The sequence below is a fragment of the Histomonas meleagridis genome (assembly GCF_020186115.1).
Source record: "Histomonas meleagridis strain 2922-C6/04-10x chromosome Unknown contig_95, whole genome shotgun sequence".
Lineage (NCBI taxonomy): Eukaryota > Parabasalia > Tritrichomonadida > Dientamoebidae > Histomonas > Histomonas meleagridis.
Genome location: NW_027150927.1, coordinates 380,397 through 403,736, shown reverse-complemented (window position 1 = coordinate 403,736; position 23,340 = coordinate 380,397). Strand labels below are relative to the sequence as shown.

At 25.3% G+C, this 23,340-nt stretch overlaps 3 protein-coding genes across 3 annotated transcripts; 1 reads left to right on the top strand and 2 right to left on the bottom strand.

Moving 5' to 3' along the window:
- Positions 1 to 10,708: 10,708 nt before the first annotated feature.
- On the bottom strand, positions 10,709 to 12,217 carry GO595_009804 (PQQ-binding-like beta-propeller repeat protein; the record flags this gene model as incomplete). The annotated part of the gene is made up of 1 exon (XM_067923530.1): positions 10,709 to 12,217. The coding sequence occupies one exon, from the start codon at positions 12,215 to 12,217 to the stop codon at positions 10,709 to 10,711; it is 1,509 nt and encodes a 502-aa protein (XP_067770114.1).
- A 321-nt stretch (positions 12,218 to 12,538) lies between these two features.
- Positions 12,539 to 13,045, bottom strand: GO595_009803 (ubiquitin-conjugating enzyme E2 G1; the record flags this gene model as incomplete). Its single annotated transcript, XM_067923529.1, has 1 exon — positions 12,539 to 13,045. The coding sequence occupies one exon, from the start codon at positions 13,043 to 13,045 to the stop codon at positions 12,539 to 12,541; it is 507 nt and encodes a 168-aa protein (XP_067770113.1).
- An 8,114-nt stretch (positions 13,046 to 21,159) lies between these two features.
- Positions 21,160 to 22,407, top strand: GO595_009802 (heat shock protein 70-related protein; the record flags this gene model as incomplete). The annotated part of the gene is made up of 1 exon (XM_067923528.1): positions 21,160 to 22,407. The coding sequence occupies one exon, from the start codon at positions 21,160 to 21,162 to the stop codon at positions 22,405 to 22,407; it is 1,248 nt and encodes a 415-aa protein (XP_067770112.1).
- Positions 22,408 to 23,340: the final 933 nt, after the last annotated feature.

Here is a 23,340-nt window from a genome sequence, read left to right as displayed (position 1 = left end):
TATATGATATAAAATTTACAAAAATCATTAGTTACCCAGCAGGAAGCTCATTAATTGGATATACTATTCCAGATACAGTCGTTTCGATTGAGCAAACAGCATTTTATTATTGTTCCAGGTTACAAACAATTATCATTGGAAAAAGTGTTAGTAAAATTGGTACCGATTCATTTAATTCATGCTCCTCTCTTAAATGTATATATTTTAAAGGAGAATTACCTCCAGATATTGAAAGTAGTGCATTTAGTGGTGTTCCTGCTGATTATGTTATGGTAAGTGAAGAATTTAAAGGTGGATTATTTGGAGACAAACAAATTACAGCTGGGCAAATTCCTACTGAATGCAACTCTGTGTTGGTGTACTTACGTACAAATACATTTAGCCAAAGCAATACATTCACAAAGTCAAATACATTTAGTCAAAGCAATACATTCACAAAGTCAAATACATTTAGTCAAAGCAATACATTCACAAAGTCAAATACATTTAGCCAAAGCAATACATACACAAAGTCAAATACATTTAGCCAAAGCAATACATTCACAAAGTCAAATACACTTACGAAATCAAATACTTTTACTGAATCCAATACACTTACTAAATCCAATACATTTACTAAATCAAATACATTTACTAAATCTAATACACTTACAAAATCAAATACTTTTGCTATGTCAGATATTTTATCTAAATTAAGTACTTTTACGAGATCAAACACTTTGACTGAATCCAATACTTTTGCTAAATCAAACATAGTTTCTGTATCTAATTCATATTTGTCATCAAGCGTACATACTTTTACAAAGCCAGTATTATTTACTGAAACAAAAAATATCGAGTCATTAACATATGATAAATCACATTGGAACAGTATATCTTTAACTAACACTTTATCATTAACCTTTTCAATAACATTAGTCCAAACGATGTCATTTTATTATTCTACAATTATAAACACTATTTCACTTACAATTATTGATTCAGAAGAGAAATATATTTTCACAGATTTTATTCATTATGAATATACAGTTATTGTATACTCAGATTACTTTAGTTTTTATTCCAATTATTTCGTATATAATTTAGCTGATATATCTTCAAATGAATCTTCAGATGATAATAAAATAATAATTATTGTAGTTGTTTGTGTTGTAATTGTTGTTGTAATCATTGTTGCTTTACTTTCTATTTTTTTAATCAGAGGTCGAAAAAAGAGAATAAATGAAGAAAATGTAATTAGTTTTGAGGAAAATCAAAATGATACTCAAAACTCATTTGTATCTGTAATCACAAATTCAAATATTGAAGAAGATCCTTTTGCAGATGATTTTAAAGAAGAAAAATTCATTAATCAAATATAAATATAAATAAAAAAATATATATATAGTTAATTTAAAAATTTTTAATTAAATTTTAAAATTTTTGAAAAATATTTTGTTAAAATTGAGAAATAACCATAAGAAAGCAAGTGCATTATATGCTATACTGTATAAATCACATACGCTGGTAGCATACTGAGTCGAATTTGAGAAAAATCAAAAATCAAAGTTTCAGTTCAATTTAATCGGCATTCGAATTGATCGGTATGTTTTCAATATCATATCAAAAAGACCGTTTCAAAAATCACAATCTTTCCAAGAAAAGTATTTGGGGTTCATGCAGAAGCTTATGCAACTTAAGCAAATTGTTTTTGACTTAAACGAGGAAAATCTTTATTTGTCAGTTCAACAAATATTAAATTTATTTGATAAAAATTTACCATACATGTATAATGCTGTTATAAGCAATTTAACTTATTTAGCATTTTACTCACAAAATAAAACATCTGATATATATCTCAATTTTTTAAATTTAATTCAAGATGGAGAAGAAGGGGTAGACGAAAAATTATAAAAATTTTTGCAAGACAAATATCAATAATTAAATCACAGGAAGCATATTATCTTCTTGAAAAAATGATTGAACAAAATTTAGTTGATTCAAATATAATAGCAAATATCAGCACGAAATATTTTGCACATTATAAAAATAAAGTCCAAGGAATTTATTATGATGATCAAGTCCCGAGATCATGTTTAAGTAATATTGAATTTACGGATATATTTTCTAAATACTTTTATAAAAGATATAAAGAACTTTCAAAAAATGATTGGGAACTTCACAAGAATTATGTTAAAGAAGGATATAATCATAATGAAATTGCAAAAGTAATTCGAAATGATGAAATCGAAAAACTTCAAGAAATAGCATCACAAAATAAATTTGATTTTAACCAGAAAATTGAACCATCACTTTATGAAAGATGTTCATTGGTTAATGATAACAAAGTTACATTAATTGATTATGCAGCATATTTTTCTTCAGTTAAATGTTTTAAATATTTGTTAATTGAGGGTGCAAACATTGAAAAAACAGGTAAATATGCAGTAGCAGGTGGAAATAATGAAATAATACATTTATGTGAACAAAATCATTCATCATTTGAAGATGCAGACAAAGCAGCAGTCATGTTTCATCGAAATGACATCTTTAAATATCTTTATGAAAATAAAATGCTTAAAATTAAAAATTTAAATTATTTAGGAGTTATATGTATTTTTTATAATAATTATGAAATTTTGTTGTTCTTGATAGAAAAAGGATTGGAAATTAAAAATGAACATATTGATGCAGCAGCAGAAAATGGAAATTTATATCTTGTGGAATATTTTCTCCAAAATAGCCAAATTCCAAATGATATTTTGTCTTATTCTGCAAAATCTGGTAATATCGAACTTGTTGAATATATAATTAAACAAAATGGAATTGATATCAATGCTGAAGATATCTATTTGTTTTATTTTGGGTTTATTCTAATAATATAAATTTTCAATGTTATATTTTTTAATTGTTTATTTCTTTTAAAACAGCACTTATGAATGCATCTGAAGATGGCCAAAAAGAAATAGTAAAATTCCTTCTTGACAAAAAGGAATTAATATTAATGCTGTAGATATTCATTTTATTTACATCATGTATTTTTACATCAATATAAAATTTTAAAACAATATTTTCAAATTATTTGGATTATTTAATTCTTCACTTATGTTTTCATCTTTTAATGGGCATACTGAAATTGTTAAATTACTTCTGGAACAAAAAGGTATTAATTTCAATAATTGGAATATTTATTTATTTTATTTGATATTTATTTTAATAATTTATTATTTCAAAATAATATTTGGAAATTATTTAAATTATTTGAAACAGCACTTATGTTTGCATCTAAAAATGGACATACTGAAATAGTTAAATTACTTCTTGAACAAAAAGGAATTGGTATAAATGATGTAGTAATTTACTACATCAATTTGTAATTCATTTAGCAGATATGATGTTTCAATGTTATATCTGGAAATTATTCAAATTATTTGAAACTGCATTAATGTTTGCTGTTGAATCTTGTCATATAAATATAGTTAAGTTACTCCTTGAGCAAGAAGGAATTGATATCAATGCTAAAGATAATAATTCGTTTTATTTTATATTAATTCCAATAATTTCATGCTTTAATTACTTTAATTTAATATTTCAAAATAATAATTGGAAATTATTTAAAATATTTAATACAACACTAATGAAAGCAACTGAAAATGGTAAATTAGAAATAGTTAAATTACTTCTTGAACAAAAAGGAATTGATATTAATGCAAAAAATGTTTATATATTTTATTTAATATTTATTTAAATAATTTTATATTTTGAAATAATATATGGAATTTATTTAAATTATCTGAAACAGCACTTATTTGGGCATCTAAAAAAGGTCATACAGAAATAGTTCAATTACTTCTTGAACAAAAAGGAATTGATATTAATGCTAAAGATATTTATTTGTATTATTTAAAATTTATTTCAATAATTTTATATTTCAAAATAATATTTGGAAATTATATGAATTATTTAATACAGCACTTATTTTAGCATCTAAATATGGTCATACAGAAATAGTTAAATTACTTCTTGAACAAAAAGGAATTGATGTTAATGTTAAAAATATTTATTTGTTTTATTTAACCTTTGATTTATTAATTTAGCATTAAACTATAATATTTGGATTTAATTTAAATTATTTGAAACTGCACTTAATTTATCTAAAAACGGTGATATCTATAAATTACTTCTTGATCAAAAAGGAATTGATATTAACGTTAAAAATATTTAAATCTTTTATTTACAATTCGTTTATTAAAATTCGGATTTCATCGTTATTTTTGAATTTTTTCAACTCAAATATACTGCAATTAGTCATGTGTCTAAAAATTTATATGGAAATTGTGAGATTACGTTTGAGAAATCTTAAGCATTGCATTTTTATGTGACGAATTTAATGTTAATTTCTTAAAATTTTACCCCTGACAAAATGTATGTATTCAATTTTTTTTCTGACAACCGCCGTCTTTATGTATGGGGATTGAATACAATTTAATAGTTTATTTGAAAAATCAATAAAATACGTTGACTACAATCAAGTAATTTTGAAGGTTTTCCTGTGCGTAAGTTGACCCAAGATGTTTTGGGCTGAACTTTGCTTTGAAAAATAACAAAACACATTTTAAAATGTTAAACAAGAGCTTTTGATTTTTAAGGATTTTTGTTTTTGAGAATGACTTTTTGATATAATTATATGAAAAGTGCAATTTTTGAGGTGAAAAAGTAACTTTGTGTGGGTTCTATCTTTTTGTATAATGTATACCTAAGAAAAAGCTGTTTTAAAATGCAATTCAAGTACCTCGATAAATTAAAAAATGAGTTCAAACGATTCACAGGTTTTACTATCCAAGATAAAATAAAGAATCCTTCATCAAAGGCCGTTGCATATTTATCAAATGATAGCATTTGTTTACCTATTGAAGAAAAAAATTGTCCAGTAGTAAAAGCATTTGCAAAAGTTTCTAAAAACAAAAAGGCATCTAGGCACTTGATGCCTCTTATTTCAGCAATGTGTTTATGTCTAAGAAGCGAAGTTTTTACTGGGGATTCACTTCAAGAGATCATCAAAACTTTTGAATCATTATCCCCATATGTTGACTACGATTCTGGTATTATAATAATCCAATTTGCATCAACTTATGTAGGGGATAAATTTTTTGATTTCCCAACTTTAAAGTGTATTCTTTCATTAACTTTCTCTCTAATTCCTTCTCCTGTTGAATCATTACAAACAGCTTCACTTGCTGCTATTAGTCAAATAATATCTTCTTTTATCAAATTTACACTTGAATCTCCAACACAAACGAATGATACAGACAAGTGCATTGTTCAAAATGGTGCCAAGCCTCTTGAATTTAAGAACAGTTTTTATAAAATCACATATTTAATTCTCAGAGATATCTCAAGAATGTGTAATAATAACCCACCTTTGTGGATTAACAACCATGACATTAAGCCATATCATGCATTTGGGATTATGGAAAATATTATTCAACAATTTCCATCATTTTTCAAAGAATCAGATAATTTTATGCAACTTATATCAGACTCTTTATCTGCATCACGTAATTATAGTTCACCCATTTCCTTTTCCATTTTATGTATGGATACTTTTCTTGAAACGATTCCAGATAATTGTAAATCGCATTTTTCTTATTTTTTATCCCAACTTAAAACAATCAAAGGGGAATCAAATTTAGACTCACTTCTTTTCTTTCGGACTTTACTTCTAAAAAGGAGTTCCTTTATTTACAGATTTTTCAAGAATTGTGATTCCGACTCACGACTTTTTGAGAGCCTTATTCAAATCCTCAGAAAAATAAACGATAAGCATTCAAAGAAAAACAACATCACTCTATCGTTAAAACCTAAAATCCCAGATGAAAAAAGTTTTGATTTACTTTATTCAGCCCCCATCGAAATATCTGTGTGTTTTATACGTGAATGTTATAATTCCATAAGCTGTCCTAACATCAAAATATTAGTTAATTCTATTTGGTCTGATATATTATCAATTATTTCCACCTCAATGTGTACAGTTCATATAAATAGTTGTTATGTTCTTTTACAAAACTTACATTTATTAATTAATTTATCATATGAACTTAAAATTGATGAAGTTCGTGGTGCATCGATTAGTGCCTTTTGTACCACTTTATTATCAGAACAAGAAGAAATCAAACGATTATCATATGATACAATATCATATGCTATACAATCATCACCAGAGCAATTCATTGGTTTTTGGTATCGAATCTTTTCATCGTTAGCTGAATTCCAATGGACTCCAACTTCATTTGAATTTGTTTCGAACACATCTACTGAAAACATCATTGAGATGTCCATTGCATTAATCTCATCACAAGATGGTGATAAGTCCACATTAAGTTGGTCATTAACATTATTATCTGATTTATTAATCTCTAATAAAGAACGATTTAATGATATTTGGGGGTCGATCAAAGAGAAATATTATAAAATATTTGATTATGATTTTGACATTGCATTAAATTCATTTAATCATTTTGCTATTAAAGGCTTTTGTAAAGAGAACGAAGAATTAATATGTTCGATCATTAACGAATTAATTATCCAATTTAAAGAATCACGAAACACTTTACTTGAGACAATTCGATTATTATTGATCCAAAACAGTACCGATTTTGTGAATGGTTGGGATTCAATATGTAAAATATTATCTCCAATTAACTTTAATGATGATATCGAAAATATGAATCAATCATTTTCTTGTTTCCAAAACATTTGTAATAACCTTTTGTTCACTTTGGATAAATCAATACAATGTGAATGTATTAAATTAGTTTTCGAATTCTCAAAACAAAATGTAGAAACAAATATTTCATTATCTTCTTTCGAATTAATTTGGAATATTGTGACAATTATTAAAACGTCGGATCTTTGGTTATTAATTTTTAATTGTTTCTTGAATTCATTTATCGACCAAAGAGTTGACGTCTCAACTTGTAGTATAAAAACATTTTTTGCGTTGATTATGAGTAATATTTCTTCGTTACCAAATGATATCGTTGAATACTTAGGTAAAGAATTCTTTTTTAAAATATTCGATAAACTTTATGAAACACCAAATGATTTAATATTACAATTAACTTTTAATGAAATTTCTCATTGTGGTTGTACTTTATGGAATTATTTTTCGAATTATAAAGAGTTTACTAATGATTTATGGTCTAAATTAATTGAGTTACATTCTGTTTTTATACGCTCTTGTAAAATACGTGAGATAAAAGTTAATTCGTTTTTATTTTATGAAGAATTATTTCAATGTTTTGAACTCAAGGACCACTTTTACGATAAACTATTCAAATCACTCGAAGATCTTTCAGATTATTTATTAGAAAATGAAAATCCTCGTTCAGTATTATTTAGTACTTTTGGGAGATTAATATTAGTAGTTTTACCAATCCAAAAGCCAATTATTAATAAAGATATATTAGATAAATGGATTCATATAATTGGTAAATTAATATTAGAAATTAAATGTGATAACTTTTTACCACCAACAACACATAAAACACTTGACGCATTATTACAATTGTTACCATTATCTAATGAATTAACATTTGATATTTATTCGTTTATAGTTTCACTTGTAATTAAATCGAAAAATGTTCGTTTAATCGAAGTTGCTATTGATAGACTTACAGAGATATGTAACAAAGTTAATTCCGAATTATATTCCAAGTTATTTATATTAAGTAATAAATTATTTAATATAAACGAAGCGGAAAATTTATTAATTTTCTTCTTGGATAATGATTTCGATATATTAAACTCTGAAATTGAAAATGTTTTCGATTTATTAATCGAATTAACTGAAGTTAAACCAAATTTAACATTAAAAGCTGGAAAAAAAGTTTTGAAATTGTTTCCACATTTAAATGATCAACAAAAATTAATATTTGTTGAGAAATTTAAAAATTCTTATGAAACTGAAACTGAACTTTGGAGAATTTATTTGGATCCAACTTCAGATAAATTCGACGAAAACTCCGCAATGATTTGCACGAAAGAAATCGTCAAATCTGTCGGTAAGAAATTGTCGGAATCTTTAACTGATGATGAGTTAGCTAAAGAACTGACGTTTTTAAGAGATATTAAAACATATCCGAAAGCTTTCGGTGAGAGAAAAGAAGGAAATTATTGTCACGTGTTGTTTTTGTGCCAATATTTCGCCGATTTGATTTTGCACCCGAATACAGAAATTAAAAAAATTATTCGAGAAATTTTCTTGAAAATAGAAGACGCGAATTGAATTGAATAAATTTTATATATTTGTTTTATTTTGTTTTTAATTTTGTTTTAAAGTGAACAAAATTTTTCGTTTGAATTTTCTGATTATTGCGGAGGCCGTTTAATGTTTGAAGTTTGAATTTTTTAAAGTGAAAGAATTGGATGTCAACAATAATCGAAAATAATGATCATCCAACCTGCATTGAAACAGGTATAAAACTTGAACAAACCATATTTAAATTAACTCAAGAAAATTTTGATTCTTCGATTGAACAAATTTTAGATTTGTTCGATTCAAATTTCCCATATACATATAATTTAATAATATGTTATTTAGTTTATTCAGCATTTTGCTCAAGAAAAAATTCGGATGATTTATATTTAGATTACTTGGAAGTGATTCAACAAAAAGAAGAAGAAATTAATAAAAATAATTCGAATATTGTTAAAATATTCGGAAACCATATGACAAAAATGAATACACAAGAATCATATTATTTAATTGATAAAATGATTGAACGAAATTTAATTAATTCAAATATAATATCAAATATCAACTCAAAATATTTTTCACATTATCGAACAGAATTAGAAAATAGAAAAGATCAAATAGTAAACAGCCCATTGGATTTATCTTTTTTTAATGATTACAAAGAACTTTCAAAGAACAATTGGGAACTTCATAAGAAATATATTAAAGAAGGACATAATCCAAATGAAATTGCAAAAATAATTCGAAATGATGAAATCGAAAAACTTCAAGAAATATCATCACAACCAAATTTTGATTTCAATCAAACTATTGAACCATCACTTTATGAAAGATGTTCATTTGTTAATCAAGAAAATGTTTCATTAATTGATTATGCAGCATTTTTTGGATCAATTAAATGCTTTAAATTTTTACTTTTAAATAAATCTAATATCGTAAATACAGGCAAATATGCAATTGCAGGTGGAAATCTTGAAATTGTTCATTTATGCCAACAAAATCATGTAACATTTGAAAATGGATATAAAATAGCAATTGAATTTCATCAAAATGATATCTTTAAATATATCCATGAAAATAAATTAGAAAAATTGGATGAAAATAAAAAAGATTTTAATAATTTGGCACGCTTTTGTATCTCCAAAACAAATTTTGAAATTTTTTCATTTTTAAATAAGGAAGAAGGAATTGAAATTAATGATGCAATTATTAATGAAGCAGCAAAAGTTGGAAATTTATATCTAATAAAACGATTTCTCCAAAAAATCCAAACTCCGAAAAATATTTTGTTTTTAGCTTTAGGATCAGAAAATGATGAACTCGTTAAATATTTTATTGAGGAAAAAGGAATTAATGTTAATTGTAAAAACATTTATTTATTTTATTCGATGTTTATCTTAATGATTGGATATTTTAAATCAATATTTGGAAATTAACTAAATTATTTGTAACAGCACTTATATTTTCATCTATAAATGGTTATACAGAAATTGTTAAATTCCTACTTAAACAAGAAGGAATTGATGTTAATGCTAAAGATATTTATTTGTTTTATTTAATATTTGTTTTAATAATTTAGAATTTCAAAATAATATTTGGTAATTATATAAAATATTTGAAACAGCACTTCTTTATGCATCAAAGCAAGGATATACAGAAATAGTTAAATTACTCATTGATCAAAAAGAAATTAACATCAATGTTAAAGCTTATATTTATTTCTTTTATTATATATTTATTATAATAATTTGGCTTTAAAATATAATATTTGGAAATTATTTAATTTATTTAACACACCGCTTATAAATGCATCTATACGAGGTTACACAGAAATTGTTAAATTACTTCTTGAACAAAATAGAATTGATATTAATACTAGATATGTTCATTTATTTTATGTTATGATATTATAAAATGATATTTGGAAATTTTTAGAAATATTTAAAACACCGCTCATATTTGCATCTTCTTTTGGATATATAGAAATAGTTAAATTACTTATTGATCAAAAGGGAATTGATATTAATGCCAAAGATATGTTTATATCTTATTTATGATATGTTTTAATAATATGAATTTTCAAAATTACATTTGGAAATTATATAAAATATTTAAAACAGCACTTACATGTGCAGTTGAACATGGACATGACGAAATTGCTGAGTTGCTTCGTGAAAAAGGGGGAATTGACAGCAACAGTAAAGATGTTTTATTTTATTATATGAAAATTATATAAATTATTTGAAGCTTCACATATGAAAAAATCTCAAAATAACATGGGAACAATTTTTATACCAAAATTGATATAAATAATTTATTTGAGTTGTTTGTAAATAAACAAACAAAAATATCTCTTTTATTTTCTTTATAAACAAAAATAATTTTCGAAAACAAATCAAAATTTTGATTATTCGTTTCATTACAATTTTACACAATGATTCATTTTGAAAATGATCATATTAAAAACAAATATTATTTTTTACTTAGATCTCCATTTTTTAGCTTATCAATTTTATCGTTTAACTCTCTAATTCTACAAATCATATCCAAATGAATTGAATTTAAATGACTATGAAATTCTTCTTTTGTATTCTCGATCTGCATATCAATATGATTCATAATTAAAGAAAACAATTCTCTGTTTTGTGGTGAAAGTTTGGATAAATCAGGCTCTTCAAGTGAAGAATCTTCTTTTTCTGTGTATTCTTCGTTTCTGTTTATTTTTTGTATGTTTTCATCTTTTGATGTTTTTTCTATTTTGCTATTAGAAATTGCTGAATATTCATTTTCTGGTTCTTTTCTTTTAATTATTTTATTTTTACTTGCTTCTTTTATATCAGAAGACTCATTTTTTGTGATTTTTGTTTCTTCTTTTTGTTGGAATATTTCAATTTGATCATTTTTGATGATTTTTTCATTTTCAGAAAAAACACTGCGAACATAAATATTTTTAGACTTTGAAGGTGATGTTTGTGGAGAAGCAGGTTTGGATATTATATTTTGTTCAGGAGATTCTTCTTCTAAGTTCGCGAAAACTTCTTTTTCAAGTCGATCGAACGATAGAGTATCGTCCGTATCGTCTCTTTCAATTGAGTTCTTCTTAAAAAATGGAACATCATCGATTTCATGGGGCTGGAAGACAGCTGCTCTGACAAACGATTTGGGATGAACAGTGAATATTTTCTCCATGTTCCTGCAATCAAACGCGAAAAGTTCTGGTGATTTAGTTCCAACAGCAAGAATAATACCATCATACTTCATGTCTAAAGCTGTAATTGGATACTTATAATTAAGCTCACTTATGGTTTTCATTGTTGTCGTGTCTATAAATTTGATATCTCCTGATTCAGTTCCAATAATCATCAACTTTGAAGATGTAGGAGAAAAGCATATTTTGTTTGTTTTCCCTACTCTGATTGGATTCGATGGACATTGAGCTTTGAAGTCATACAAACGAACAGTTTCACCACATGCAATTCCCATTATGTTAGAATTAAGTGAAACTGATAAATGATGAATAGCTCCATATCTTGAGGTCCATTTTGGAAGTAACGTTGGTTTGCCAAAAGATGCAATACTAATTTTTCCTTTTAAATCTCCTCCAAGAATTGATTGACAATCAGGTGAAAATATAACAGACGAAATTGGAAATTTATGAGCACTGTGCCCAGAAATTTCTTCATGTGATTCCATTGAGTAAACAGAAATTGTTCCTATTTTATTTCCGCATGCAAACATTGATCCATCTGAACTACAATTAACAGATGTTACATCGGAACCTTTAGTTTTAACAAATTTAAGCTCGTCCTTGTATAAATTTGAAATAAATAAATTTGATGAATTTCCGCCAATTAAAATAGATTTACCATCATTTGTAAATTTAACATCATTAATTTGTTTGAGGGGAACCCCTATAGAATGTGTTAATGTATAAGATGGTGGTTCCCATATATTAATTGTTGAATCACCTGAAATGAGCATCGAGTAAATTTTTAAACGAACAATAATAAACGTTCGTTGTTCGTGAAGTGATTTAACGTCTTTATAAAAAATTATAAACGTGAGATTATTTCCATAATAATTTTAGATTTTCTTGAATTAGGTATTCCTATCTCGTTTTGGATCCAAGCCAACAAGATATGTTTACTAAGTATGAATGATGTCATTCATGGTGAAATAAAGAGGAGACAATTTAACATTTATGTAATCCACAAAAAGTCGGAAATTCATCCATAAAATTAAATTCAATATAAATATTTATTACGTTGAAAGAACAAACAAAAAAGAGCAGCGGTGTTTAGTTCAGCAGTAATTAATGGCTTCAGAGGCCATACGACGAACTTTGCGGATATACTGTTGTTTGTTGAACATGAAGTCACGATTAGCTTCAACGTTCAATGGTGATTCTGGATTTGGATCAGTAAGCATAGAAATAACAGAAATAACAATTGAATCAACAGTATGAATCGGAAGCCAGCGTTCTGAACTCTTTTCATACTCATTAGGGTCATCACCTGGGTCATGAAGAATACTAATACAAACTTTACCTGTTTTAGCGTCAATGTTTGGATGCCACATTGGACAAAGGAATCGCATCTTGGGTGGCTTTAATGGGAAGTCATCTGGAAATTCAAGTTCTGCTGGAAGAATAGAACCTTCATAAGGTGAACTTGAAGGGCCGATAATAGTAACACGCCACTTAAAAAGATCATCATTAATAAGACCAGCACTAAAGTATTGACATGGGTTTTCTTTGATGTCATGATACATCTTAGAAAGAATTCTTGCTGCTGCGTTTCTGTTCGCCATCAGAATGGTTATGGGCTTGCTCTTTCTAAAAAGTGGAAATATTTTTTCAAATTTTGTATGAAGTGATAAACATGTAAACAATTCAAAAAAACAACACAAATTGGTCGGAAAGAAACTTTATAAAATGTGGACGACGCATTTAATGTTAATTATTATTCAGTTATCACCAAATTATTAGAAATGATGGAAAATATAATAAATAGTTTCGCCGTTGTAAATGAAAATCCAATAATTATAATCGATGAAGAAATGGATCTTAAATAAAAAGATAATGAGTATGATGTTTTTACGTAGAAAAGATTCAAGATATATACTGAGAGTAAAATTTATAAATTGATTCCAAAAAATGGAAAACACAATTGAGAAAGATAGAATAAAACCAAACAGCAAATCCGTTCCTTCGCAGCTAACAACTTAAGGTTGGCGTTTCTGGCACCCTCTCATGTCACCAAAGTTTAAACTCGATGAATTAATAAGATATTAAATTTGTCTTAATACCATTTTGTAATAATAAAAATATTCATATTAATGTCTTTCGTCAAATTTTTCTTTACTTAAAAAACTTTTTATATATTTAATATTTTTAAGGATCCTTCTGCAAAAATATTTTTATTTTTTCAAAGATTATGTAGATACTTTTGGATTAACTTAATATATTGACATAAATCTTCTTAAATGATGATTGTTTAACTTTTTCATAGATAAATGTTCTGAAAATCAAATAAAGCTTACAAAAAATAAGATGGCAGAATCTAATTATCCATCCTGATTAACATTATATTTATTATATGACATAGAATACACCTAATGACATGAACAAAATTTTATAAATTTATTTTTATAAGAATGCTTTCAAATATAATATCAATATAACTTTAAATATTCATCATATTTTAATAAACCCTTCTGTAAAAAGTTTCAAATTATTAATCTATAGTAAGATTATCCTATCAAAATCAGACAAATTTATTCTGTTGCTGTAATTTTCTTCATTCGCTGAAATAAAAATATAATCTGAGATTTCAAAAATTGAATGAAAAAGTAACAAATCCTCTGACAATGTGGCTATTAGGACGTAGGTTCAAAAATTAATTTTTCTAAATTTGCCTATGTTAGTTAAGAAACAAGTTCTATCTAATTCGAAATTTTTAATTTTTTCAAGATTTCGAAATTATTGTTAAAATATAACGAAATTTAGATACAAGCTTCATCATATTAAAAAAATTTAATAAATATATTATAAATGAAATTACCTGATTTTTTAATGAAAAATTTTATTCCTTCTGAAAATGCAAAAACAAGCGGCTTTTCCTTGCTTCGATTGGTTTTGTTTGAACAGCAAATCCGTTCCTTCGCAACTAACAACTTAAACTATAACTTTAAAAAGTTTAATCCAAATATATCGATCTCATTTGGTTGCTCAATCAGTTGTTCATATACGTATATTGTGATTTTTATTAAATATTCACTAAATTCGAATTTAGCTTGTGCGACATTAAAGTATGCACTTGTCCAGAATCGACCAATGATGTTCATGCTATGTAAAATTAATGCACGGATGAAAATGTTTTTTGTCCCATTTTTAATAAACCTTAACACCCAATTTTCCCAAAAAAATAAAGCAATTGACTAGTTTACGGATAAAAAAATTGTGAGGTACGATTATACTCAACTGTAAAAGTAAATGTTTGAGCCGTATCGTTTGATTTATGCTGCGGATGTCTCTAGGATTTGCACAAAAATTAGAACTGAATAATGAAACATGATTCTTTTCACTTACAATAATATTAAATGTAAAATTTAAAAAGATTTGAGAAAATATTTCAAATATCTTGAAATTAATTTGATATTTATTTTATATTGGAACATAAACTATGTAACAACAACACAATGGTAAATGTAATGCATTCATTTCGGATTCATATAAAAGTATAAATTATTGCAATATTTAATTTCTTTTATTTTTTTTTTTTCTACATGAATGAAAATGAAACACCATGCAAAAAATTCTTATGTTTGTTTGATTTCACAAAAAAATTAAAAAAAATCTATCTCAAAATTATTATCGCATTAACCTTGGTTTCATTTTTTCTGCGATTTATCAATATAATTTCTTATGGAACAGAATATCACAGAGGTAGTTGTTAATCAAAAAATCTATTAAATTATTATCAAAAAATTCTTCTTTATTTTGGTAAATTTTATTATCAAAACATGCTTCATTTCCATTTTTTATTGAAAATGAAGATTTGATGTTTGTAGAAGAAGACGCTGAATTATAATTTTTTAAGAAGTAAATTTACTATTTCTGTATAACCTTTTTGCTGTGAAATTTGTATTGCAGTCAAATATTGTTAAAATATATTCCAAATTATTAAAATATATATTAAATTATTAAAACATATTCTAAATTATTCAAATGAATATTTTTTTTCATTAACATCAATTCCCTCTTTATCTAAAAGTGATTTTACTATTTCTATATTATTATTTCTAACTGCTATATGAAGTGCTGTTTCAAATTATTAAAACATATTTCAAATTATTAAAACATATTTCAAAATATTAAAACATATTCTAAATTATTCAAATGAATATTTTTTTCATTAACATCAATTCCTTTATCTAAAAGTAATTTTATTATTTCTATATTATTATTTCTAACTGCTGTATGAAGTGCTGTTTCAAATTATTAAAACATATATAAAATTATTAAAACATATTCTAAATTATCAAAATGAATATTTTTTGCATTAACATCAATTCCTTCTTTATCTAAAAGTAATTTTATTATTTCTATATTATTATTTCTAACTGCTATATGAAGTGCTGTTTCAAATTATGAAAACATATATAAAATTATTAAAACATATATAAAATTGTTAAAACATATTTTAAATTATCAAAATGAATATTTTTTGCATTAACATCAATTCCTTTATCTAAAAGTAATTTTACTATTTCTATATTATTATTTTTAACTGCTATATGAAGTGCTGTTTCAAATTATTAAAACATATTTCAAATTATTAAAACATATTACAAATTATTAAAACATATATAAAATTATTAAAACATATTTCAAATTATTAAAACATATTCCAAATTATTAAAACATATTTCAAATTATTCAAATGAATATATTTTGCATTAACATCAATTCCTTTATCTAAAAGTGATTTTACTATTTCTATATTATTATTTTTAACTGCTATATGAAGTGATGTTTCAAATTATTAAAACATATTCCAAATTATTAAAATATATATTAAATTATTAAAACATATCCAAAATTATTCATATAAATATATTTTGAATTAACATCAATTCCTTCTTTATATAAAAGTAATTTTACTATTTCTATATTATTATTTCTAACTGCTATATGAAGTGCTGTTTCAAATTATGAAAACATATATAAAATTATTAAAACATATCCAAAATTATTAAAACATATTTTAAATTATCAAAATGAATATTTTTTGCATTAACATCAATTCCTTCTTTATCTAAAAGTAATTTTACTATTTCGATATTATTATTTTTAACTGCTATATGAAGTGCTGTTTCAAATTATTAAAACATATATAAAATTATTAAAACATATATAAAATTATTAAAACATATCCAAAATTATTAAAACATATTCCAAATTATTCAAATGAATAGTTTTTGCATTAACATCAATTCCTTTTTGTTCCAAAACATATTTCACAAGTTCAACATTTCCTGATTTTGAAGCAAATAACAAAATGTTTTTTGGAATTTGATTATTTTGAAGGAAATATTTAACGAGATATAAATTTCCATTCATTGCTGTTTCATTTATATTATCAACATTAAAATTCATTCCTTTTTCTACCAAAAATGTTAAAATTTCATAATTATCTTTTTTAACACAAAGACTCAACAAATAATTTGTTTTATCTTCATCCATTTTCGGCATTGATTGTATTTTTTCTAATTTATTTTCATAAATATAATAAAAAATATCATTTTGATGAAATTCAATTGCTGTTTCATATGCACCTTCAAATGATGAATGATATTGTTCACATAAATGAATGATTTCTTCATTTCCACCTGCAACTGCATATTTACCTGTGTTTTCTACTTTAGCATTATTCACAAGTAAATATTTAAAACATTTAACTGATCCAAAGAATGCTGCATAATCAATTAATGTAACATTTTCTTGATTAATAAATGAACACCTTTCATAAAGTGATGGTTCAATTATCTGATTAAAATCAAAATTTGTTTGCGATGATATTTCTTGAAGGTTTTCTATTTCATCATTTCGAATTATTTTCGCAATTTCATTCGGATTATTTCCTTCTTTAATTAATTGCTTATGAAGTTCCCAATCATTCTTTGAAAGTTTTTTGTAATTATCCAAAAAGTATTTTTCTATTGGATCATTTCTATTATACTCAAATTCTGAATGATTTTTGTTTTGGTTTTCTTCTTCTGTTTTATAATGAGCAAAATATTTTGAATGAATATTTTTGGTAATACTTTTATCAACCAAATTTTGTTCAATTAATTTCTCGATTAAATAATATGATTCTTGTGTGCTGAATGTAGATATACGTTTGATAAAAATTGACATTAATTTCACTATATTTTGATTAATTTCTTCTTCTTTCGTTTGAAGTGTTTTTAAAAAATTTATGGAAATATCAAATGCTTGTTTTTGTGATGAAAATGCATTATAAACGATGTTACTTATAATAGTATTAAATGTACAAGGATAGTTTGAATCGAATAATTCCAATACTTTTTTAGAGGACGCCTTGAAGTTTTCTTCTGTTAAACTGAATATATTTTTCTCAAGCTCAATTAGAAATTTCAAGCAGATTGATAAATAATTTAAATTTTTATTTCCTGTGTTTATGATATTAGTCACATTGTTCATCATTGGAAATTGAACAAAATGGGAAGGGTGCTCCAAACGATAAGAACAGAAAAATAGAGAACAGGTGACAAAAAAAATATCCCCATTGATCCCTTAGAAAATTTAAATCTATAATATACATACAGAGGTACTCAAACTGAGGAAATAAACATATCCTGGTGAATTTTTTGTTTTTATTAGATCCTTATCAACACATGAATAAAAATCTGCTTTCAAATTGGGGAAAAAAATATCCGGATAATCGAAATTTCGATATCGATTTTTTCCAAATATATATTTTTGGTGACCAATCTTGATTATTTTTGATGTAAATTATATTTTATAAATGGTAATTCATAAAATTAAAAGCATAATTTTTTTTTCATTCAATTTTTTGCATATTTTTCTCACTTTTTTCAAAAATCTTAGTAAAAAATTCTATGAAGTGACGGTGGTCTTTTTTTTCTAGCTATAATATTAATACATAATGAATATCAAATTATATATACATATATATATCGATAATTTTAATTATTTATCAAAATATTTATATTTTAAATATCAAAAAGTGCTCAAAAATCAGTTTTTCCGATTTTTTTCTTGTGTGATGATTTTAAATAAAAATTTTTTTAATTAAAGATGTTTCATTTTGTTTCACGAATATATTGCTTGAATTAAATTTCAATTTTTTGAATTAATAATTCAGAAATGATTTCAAAAGTAAATAAATCATAAATTTTAAATGTGTAAAATAATCTATGATCAATTTGCTTCCTTTTCACATATATGGTTTTTTTGTAATATAGTTTTTTGATTAAAAAAAATAAATTTTTAATTTTTTTAATAGAAAAATGGGTGCTTTTTCTCATTTTTTTGATGATAAAAAAAAAATTGTGCAATAGTTTTTTAATAAGACCCGACTAACTATAAAGTTTAGGATTTATTTATAATCATACCTGTCTAAGGATTTGAACTGCTGAATTTTTTTTTATGTGAATTCTTTTTGGGGTGTTTCCCATAAAGATAAATTGTATACTTTACAAAACGTCACCGAAAGCTTTTTGAAACAAAATTTTACTTATTTGAATGCATTCAACTTAGTTGTTTCTTATTCAATTGAAATTATGATCTTAATTTGTAGAAGCAATGTTTAATTGCAATATAAATTTCAGCGAAAGAATTTTACTATTTGAAATCATTTTCTTCTTAATGTTTATATATTATGAATTTTTGAAGAAAACAAAATTAGACACAGGAATAAAACAAAGAAAAATGAAAAATATTGTTGCTCTAACACTTTATGATGAGAAATTATATATTCATTGTTGTAATACAATTCATTCATTTGTTACATTACTTTTAAAAAATATGAATGCCAAAAAAAGCTCAAATATATTTACGTCAAAAAATATCCCTCAATTAATGAAGAAGCAATAATTGATTCAAAGAAATTATTTGGAAATAAGTTATTATTTAGGACTCTGAGGGATATTATTCTGAATATTATCAAATTCCATTTTCCAAAAGTGATACAAAAACAAAGCAAAATATGCTCGAACGGATCCAGAAATATTATGATAACATTAAAGAAACAATATCAGTGATATCAGTAACTTAAGAGATTTCAATAATTAAGTAGACACCCAAAAATTCAAATGAAAAAATATAAAAATGAACGAAGAAAAAATTACTTCACATTATTTTTTTCACTTCCCCAAAATTTCAATCATTCATAACAATTTATGCATAAAATATTTTTATTAAACAATCACATTTTTTTAAATAACAAATCATATATTTTTATTTATAAATAAATAAAGACCACCGCCACTTCATATAAAAAGTTGCATTCGATTTATTATTGACTAAGTTGCTTTTTTCATATATTTTCACTTTTTCTCAAAATTTTTAATAAAAATGATAAAGGATAATAGTTTAGAAAACAAACACATCTAATATGCAACATTACTATATAGGAAATAATCCAAAATTCCAGATAAGTATGGTCGAAATCAGATCGAATTTCGAAAGATTGTACAGTCGAAATTTAGAAACGAGGGTATTTTTGTAATCTCCTATCAATGTTATCCTTAACCTAAAATTATCGTCGAAAAAATATTGCAGGATTTTGAGTTTTAGTACCTCTTTACATACCATGTATAATTCATATAAATCAAAAACCATCTCTGCGTTTTTTGATATTTTAGTTTTTATTTTAATGTGGTTTATAATATTGTGTTTGAATAATTTATTTTAATTTTGAATCAGAAATAATGAAACAGCGAAATAGCAATTCTCAAAAGAGAATTAAAAACCCAAAACCACAATTAAACAAAATAAAAAAAAAAATTAGACATTTTTACTTTTAAATATATGAATTAAAAAAAAATATTAAAAAATGGACTCAATCAATTTGCTATTTTTTATAAAAGAATTTTCTTTATTTTTTCATCTGTTGATTATTTTAATCAAGGAAGCTTGTTCGAATGGAGCCTGTGAATTAATATTTCATAGAAAAAAAATCAAATTTCACAAAATTCAGTGATAGATTTTTATTGGCCCCCTAATGGATTCATTCGAGTTTGTATTTTATCCATTTGATTTTACTATTAATCGAATCCTCGAGGCAATTTTTTAAAAAAATGCAAAAACAATGATTTCAATGACGATACGTATACACAAAACCTTTATCTCAGAATAATTATTGGGCATCAACTCAATAATTTCAGGAAAAAAAAATAGATTTAATATATAAAAATAATTTAAGTATATATAGTATAAGCTTATGTATTTATTTTGTAAGAATATCATTTTTTAATTAATAGATATTTAAATTTTATCGAAAATTCAAAAAGATAAACACATTTCGAACTTTTCTCTGTAGTTTAAATGCATATATGGATATCCATTTTGCAGGTGAAGCAATAACAACATATTTACATAAAACATATCGTTTACACATCCCATCTCTACTTGAAAGTTCTTTTTCAAGTTTTGAGCGCATTGAATGAGAGACCGTTTGCTCAAAGTATGACCAAAATGAAAAGCAAAAATAACCGTTGCGCGCACACAAAATTCACTAAACTTTAATCGTCATTTTTATTTTTGTGACATGTTTTCTTTCGCCCGTTTATTTGAATAAAAGTAAAAATCGGTTATTTGAATACTGTTCAAAGTTTGGCATTTTTTGAATTTTCAAAAAGAAAAATTGGAAATTATGGAAACCAACTATTTTGTTGGAATTGATTTTGGTGGCACACACTCTTCTGTTGCAATATATAAAGGTTATGCACCTGAAATATTACACGGAAACTGTAATGGGTATGCGATTCCTTCATATGTCTCTTTTACGAATAATGAAATAGTCGTAGGAGAAACAGCAAAAGACATATCACAAAATAATCCAGAAAACGCCATTTATGATTCCAAATTTATGCTTGGACATAAGTTTGATGATCCTGTCTTTCAAGAAAGAATGAAGAAATGGCCATTCGAAGTGATCAGTTCTCAGAATGGCGAACCTTTAATCGAGGTTAATGACCAAAATGATATTCAGCATTTCTCACCAGAAGATATTACTTCCCTTATCCTAAAACACTTAAAAGAAATGGTTGATAGTTATCTCAGCATAAATATCAAAAATGTTGTGATCGCTGTACCAGCAGATTGGCGTTATGATAATCGTAGAATAGAAATAATCAGAAGAGCAGCAGAAAAAGCAGGGTTTAATGTCGTGAATTTTGTGTATGATCCAATTGCTGTAGCAATTGCATACAAAATTAAAGAAAAATATAATACAGGAAAAATTGCACTTGTCTTTGACTTTGGTGGAAATTATCTTAAAGCTTCTCTTTTAAAAATTAAAGACGGTGATCTCGAAATTTTATCTTCAGCACGTAAGGATATTGGAGGTGAAGATTTTGATATCAATCTATCTGAATACATTGCAAAAATTTTCGAAGATAGATTTAAAATAGATCTTCATCAAAATCATCGTTCAATGTTCTTGTTAAAATCCGTTTGCGAAAAAGCTAAAAAGGACCTATCAAATAGTAAAGAAGCCCTACTACTTCAAGCTCAAATATTCAATAATAAGGATTTGAATCAGAAAATACGAAGGAGAGAATTCGAAGAGATGAACTCATCGCTTTTTGATAAAATATTGGAGCCTGTAAATGATGCTCTTATAGAAGCAAACATCAAGCCAGAAAATGTTGATGTCGTTCTTCTAGCTGGCGGCACTTCGAAGATTCCAAAGGTAAGTGAAATATTAGGAAAAATCTTCAATGGAAAAGTTATTTCGAACGGTATAGATCCTGAAAAAGCAATTGTTTTTGGTGCAGCAATGCGAGCAAAAGATCTCTCTAAACAAAATTGTGATGATGAAGATGATGATGTACCATGTATCAAAGAGCCAACGAACCATGTGAAACATTTAATTGGTGTCAATATAGGAAAATCATAGATGGATTTTATATTCGGACAAGTTTTCTAAGTAATTTGGTCCAAAAGGATCATAAAAAAAAAGGAAAAAAATATTTTTTTAATTGATTTTCATGAGATGCACTTTTTGAGCAAAGTAACTGGTGGTACTTTTTTCACATCAAATGTCCACGTTTTGTATATTTTACATATAGTAAACTATTTGAATACCATTGGTTGAATATAGAAAATATTATATGAGATCTATCAAAAAACGGGAGAATGTTAACGTAGTATCGGAGGCCAAATATGTATTTAAAAAGTTTATTATACAAAAATTCGTAAGACCAAATATCAATTCAAAAATCACTTAAACGAAACAAGGGGGTCGCTGCACATGATGCATTGCACTGATTGTATCATATTTACATAGCCTTGAAACAAGGAATGAGAGTACATGGTAAAGACACTTTATTTTCAGATCAAAAAATACTTTATCAAAATATCAATTTTTTTTTGTCAATCATACACCTCCAAAATTTGTGGTTTGCTGGAAGTTCTTGTTAGGAGTCTCATTCCAAAGCATTAAGCCATTAATACAACATACCTAGCTCTAAATTTATAAAAGAAAACACAATAAATCAATGCTTTATTCGTGACTTTTTAACGAGTTTACTTGACCCAAAAATCCTAACAAAAGTAATCAAATCTTACAGGGCACTCTTATAACCGAAAACCAGATTTTTTTGTTTTGAACAAGAGTTATAAGAAACAAAAATACTTTTACAGTGTACTTCGATGGTCTAATGCGGGAAAAACAACAATATTACACAAACTTAAAATTGGAGATTCAGCAACAACTAATGGGATATTATATCTTTAGTATTAATATCAATTCCTTCTTGTTCAAGAAGTAATTGAACTATTTTTGCATAACCTTTATCAGATGCTCTAATAAGTGCTGTTTTAAATAATT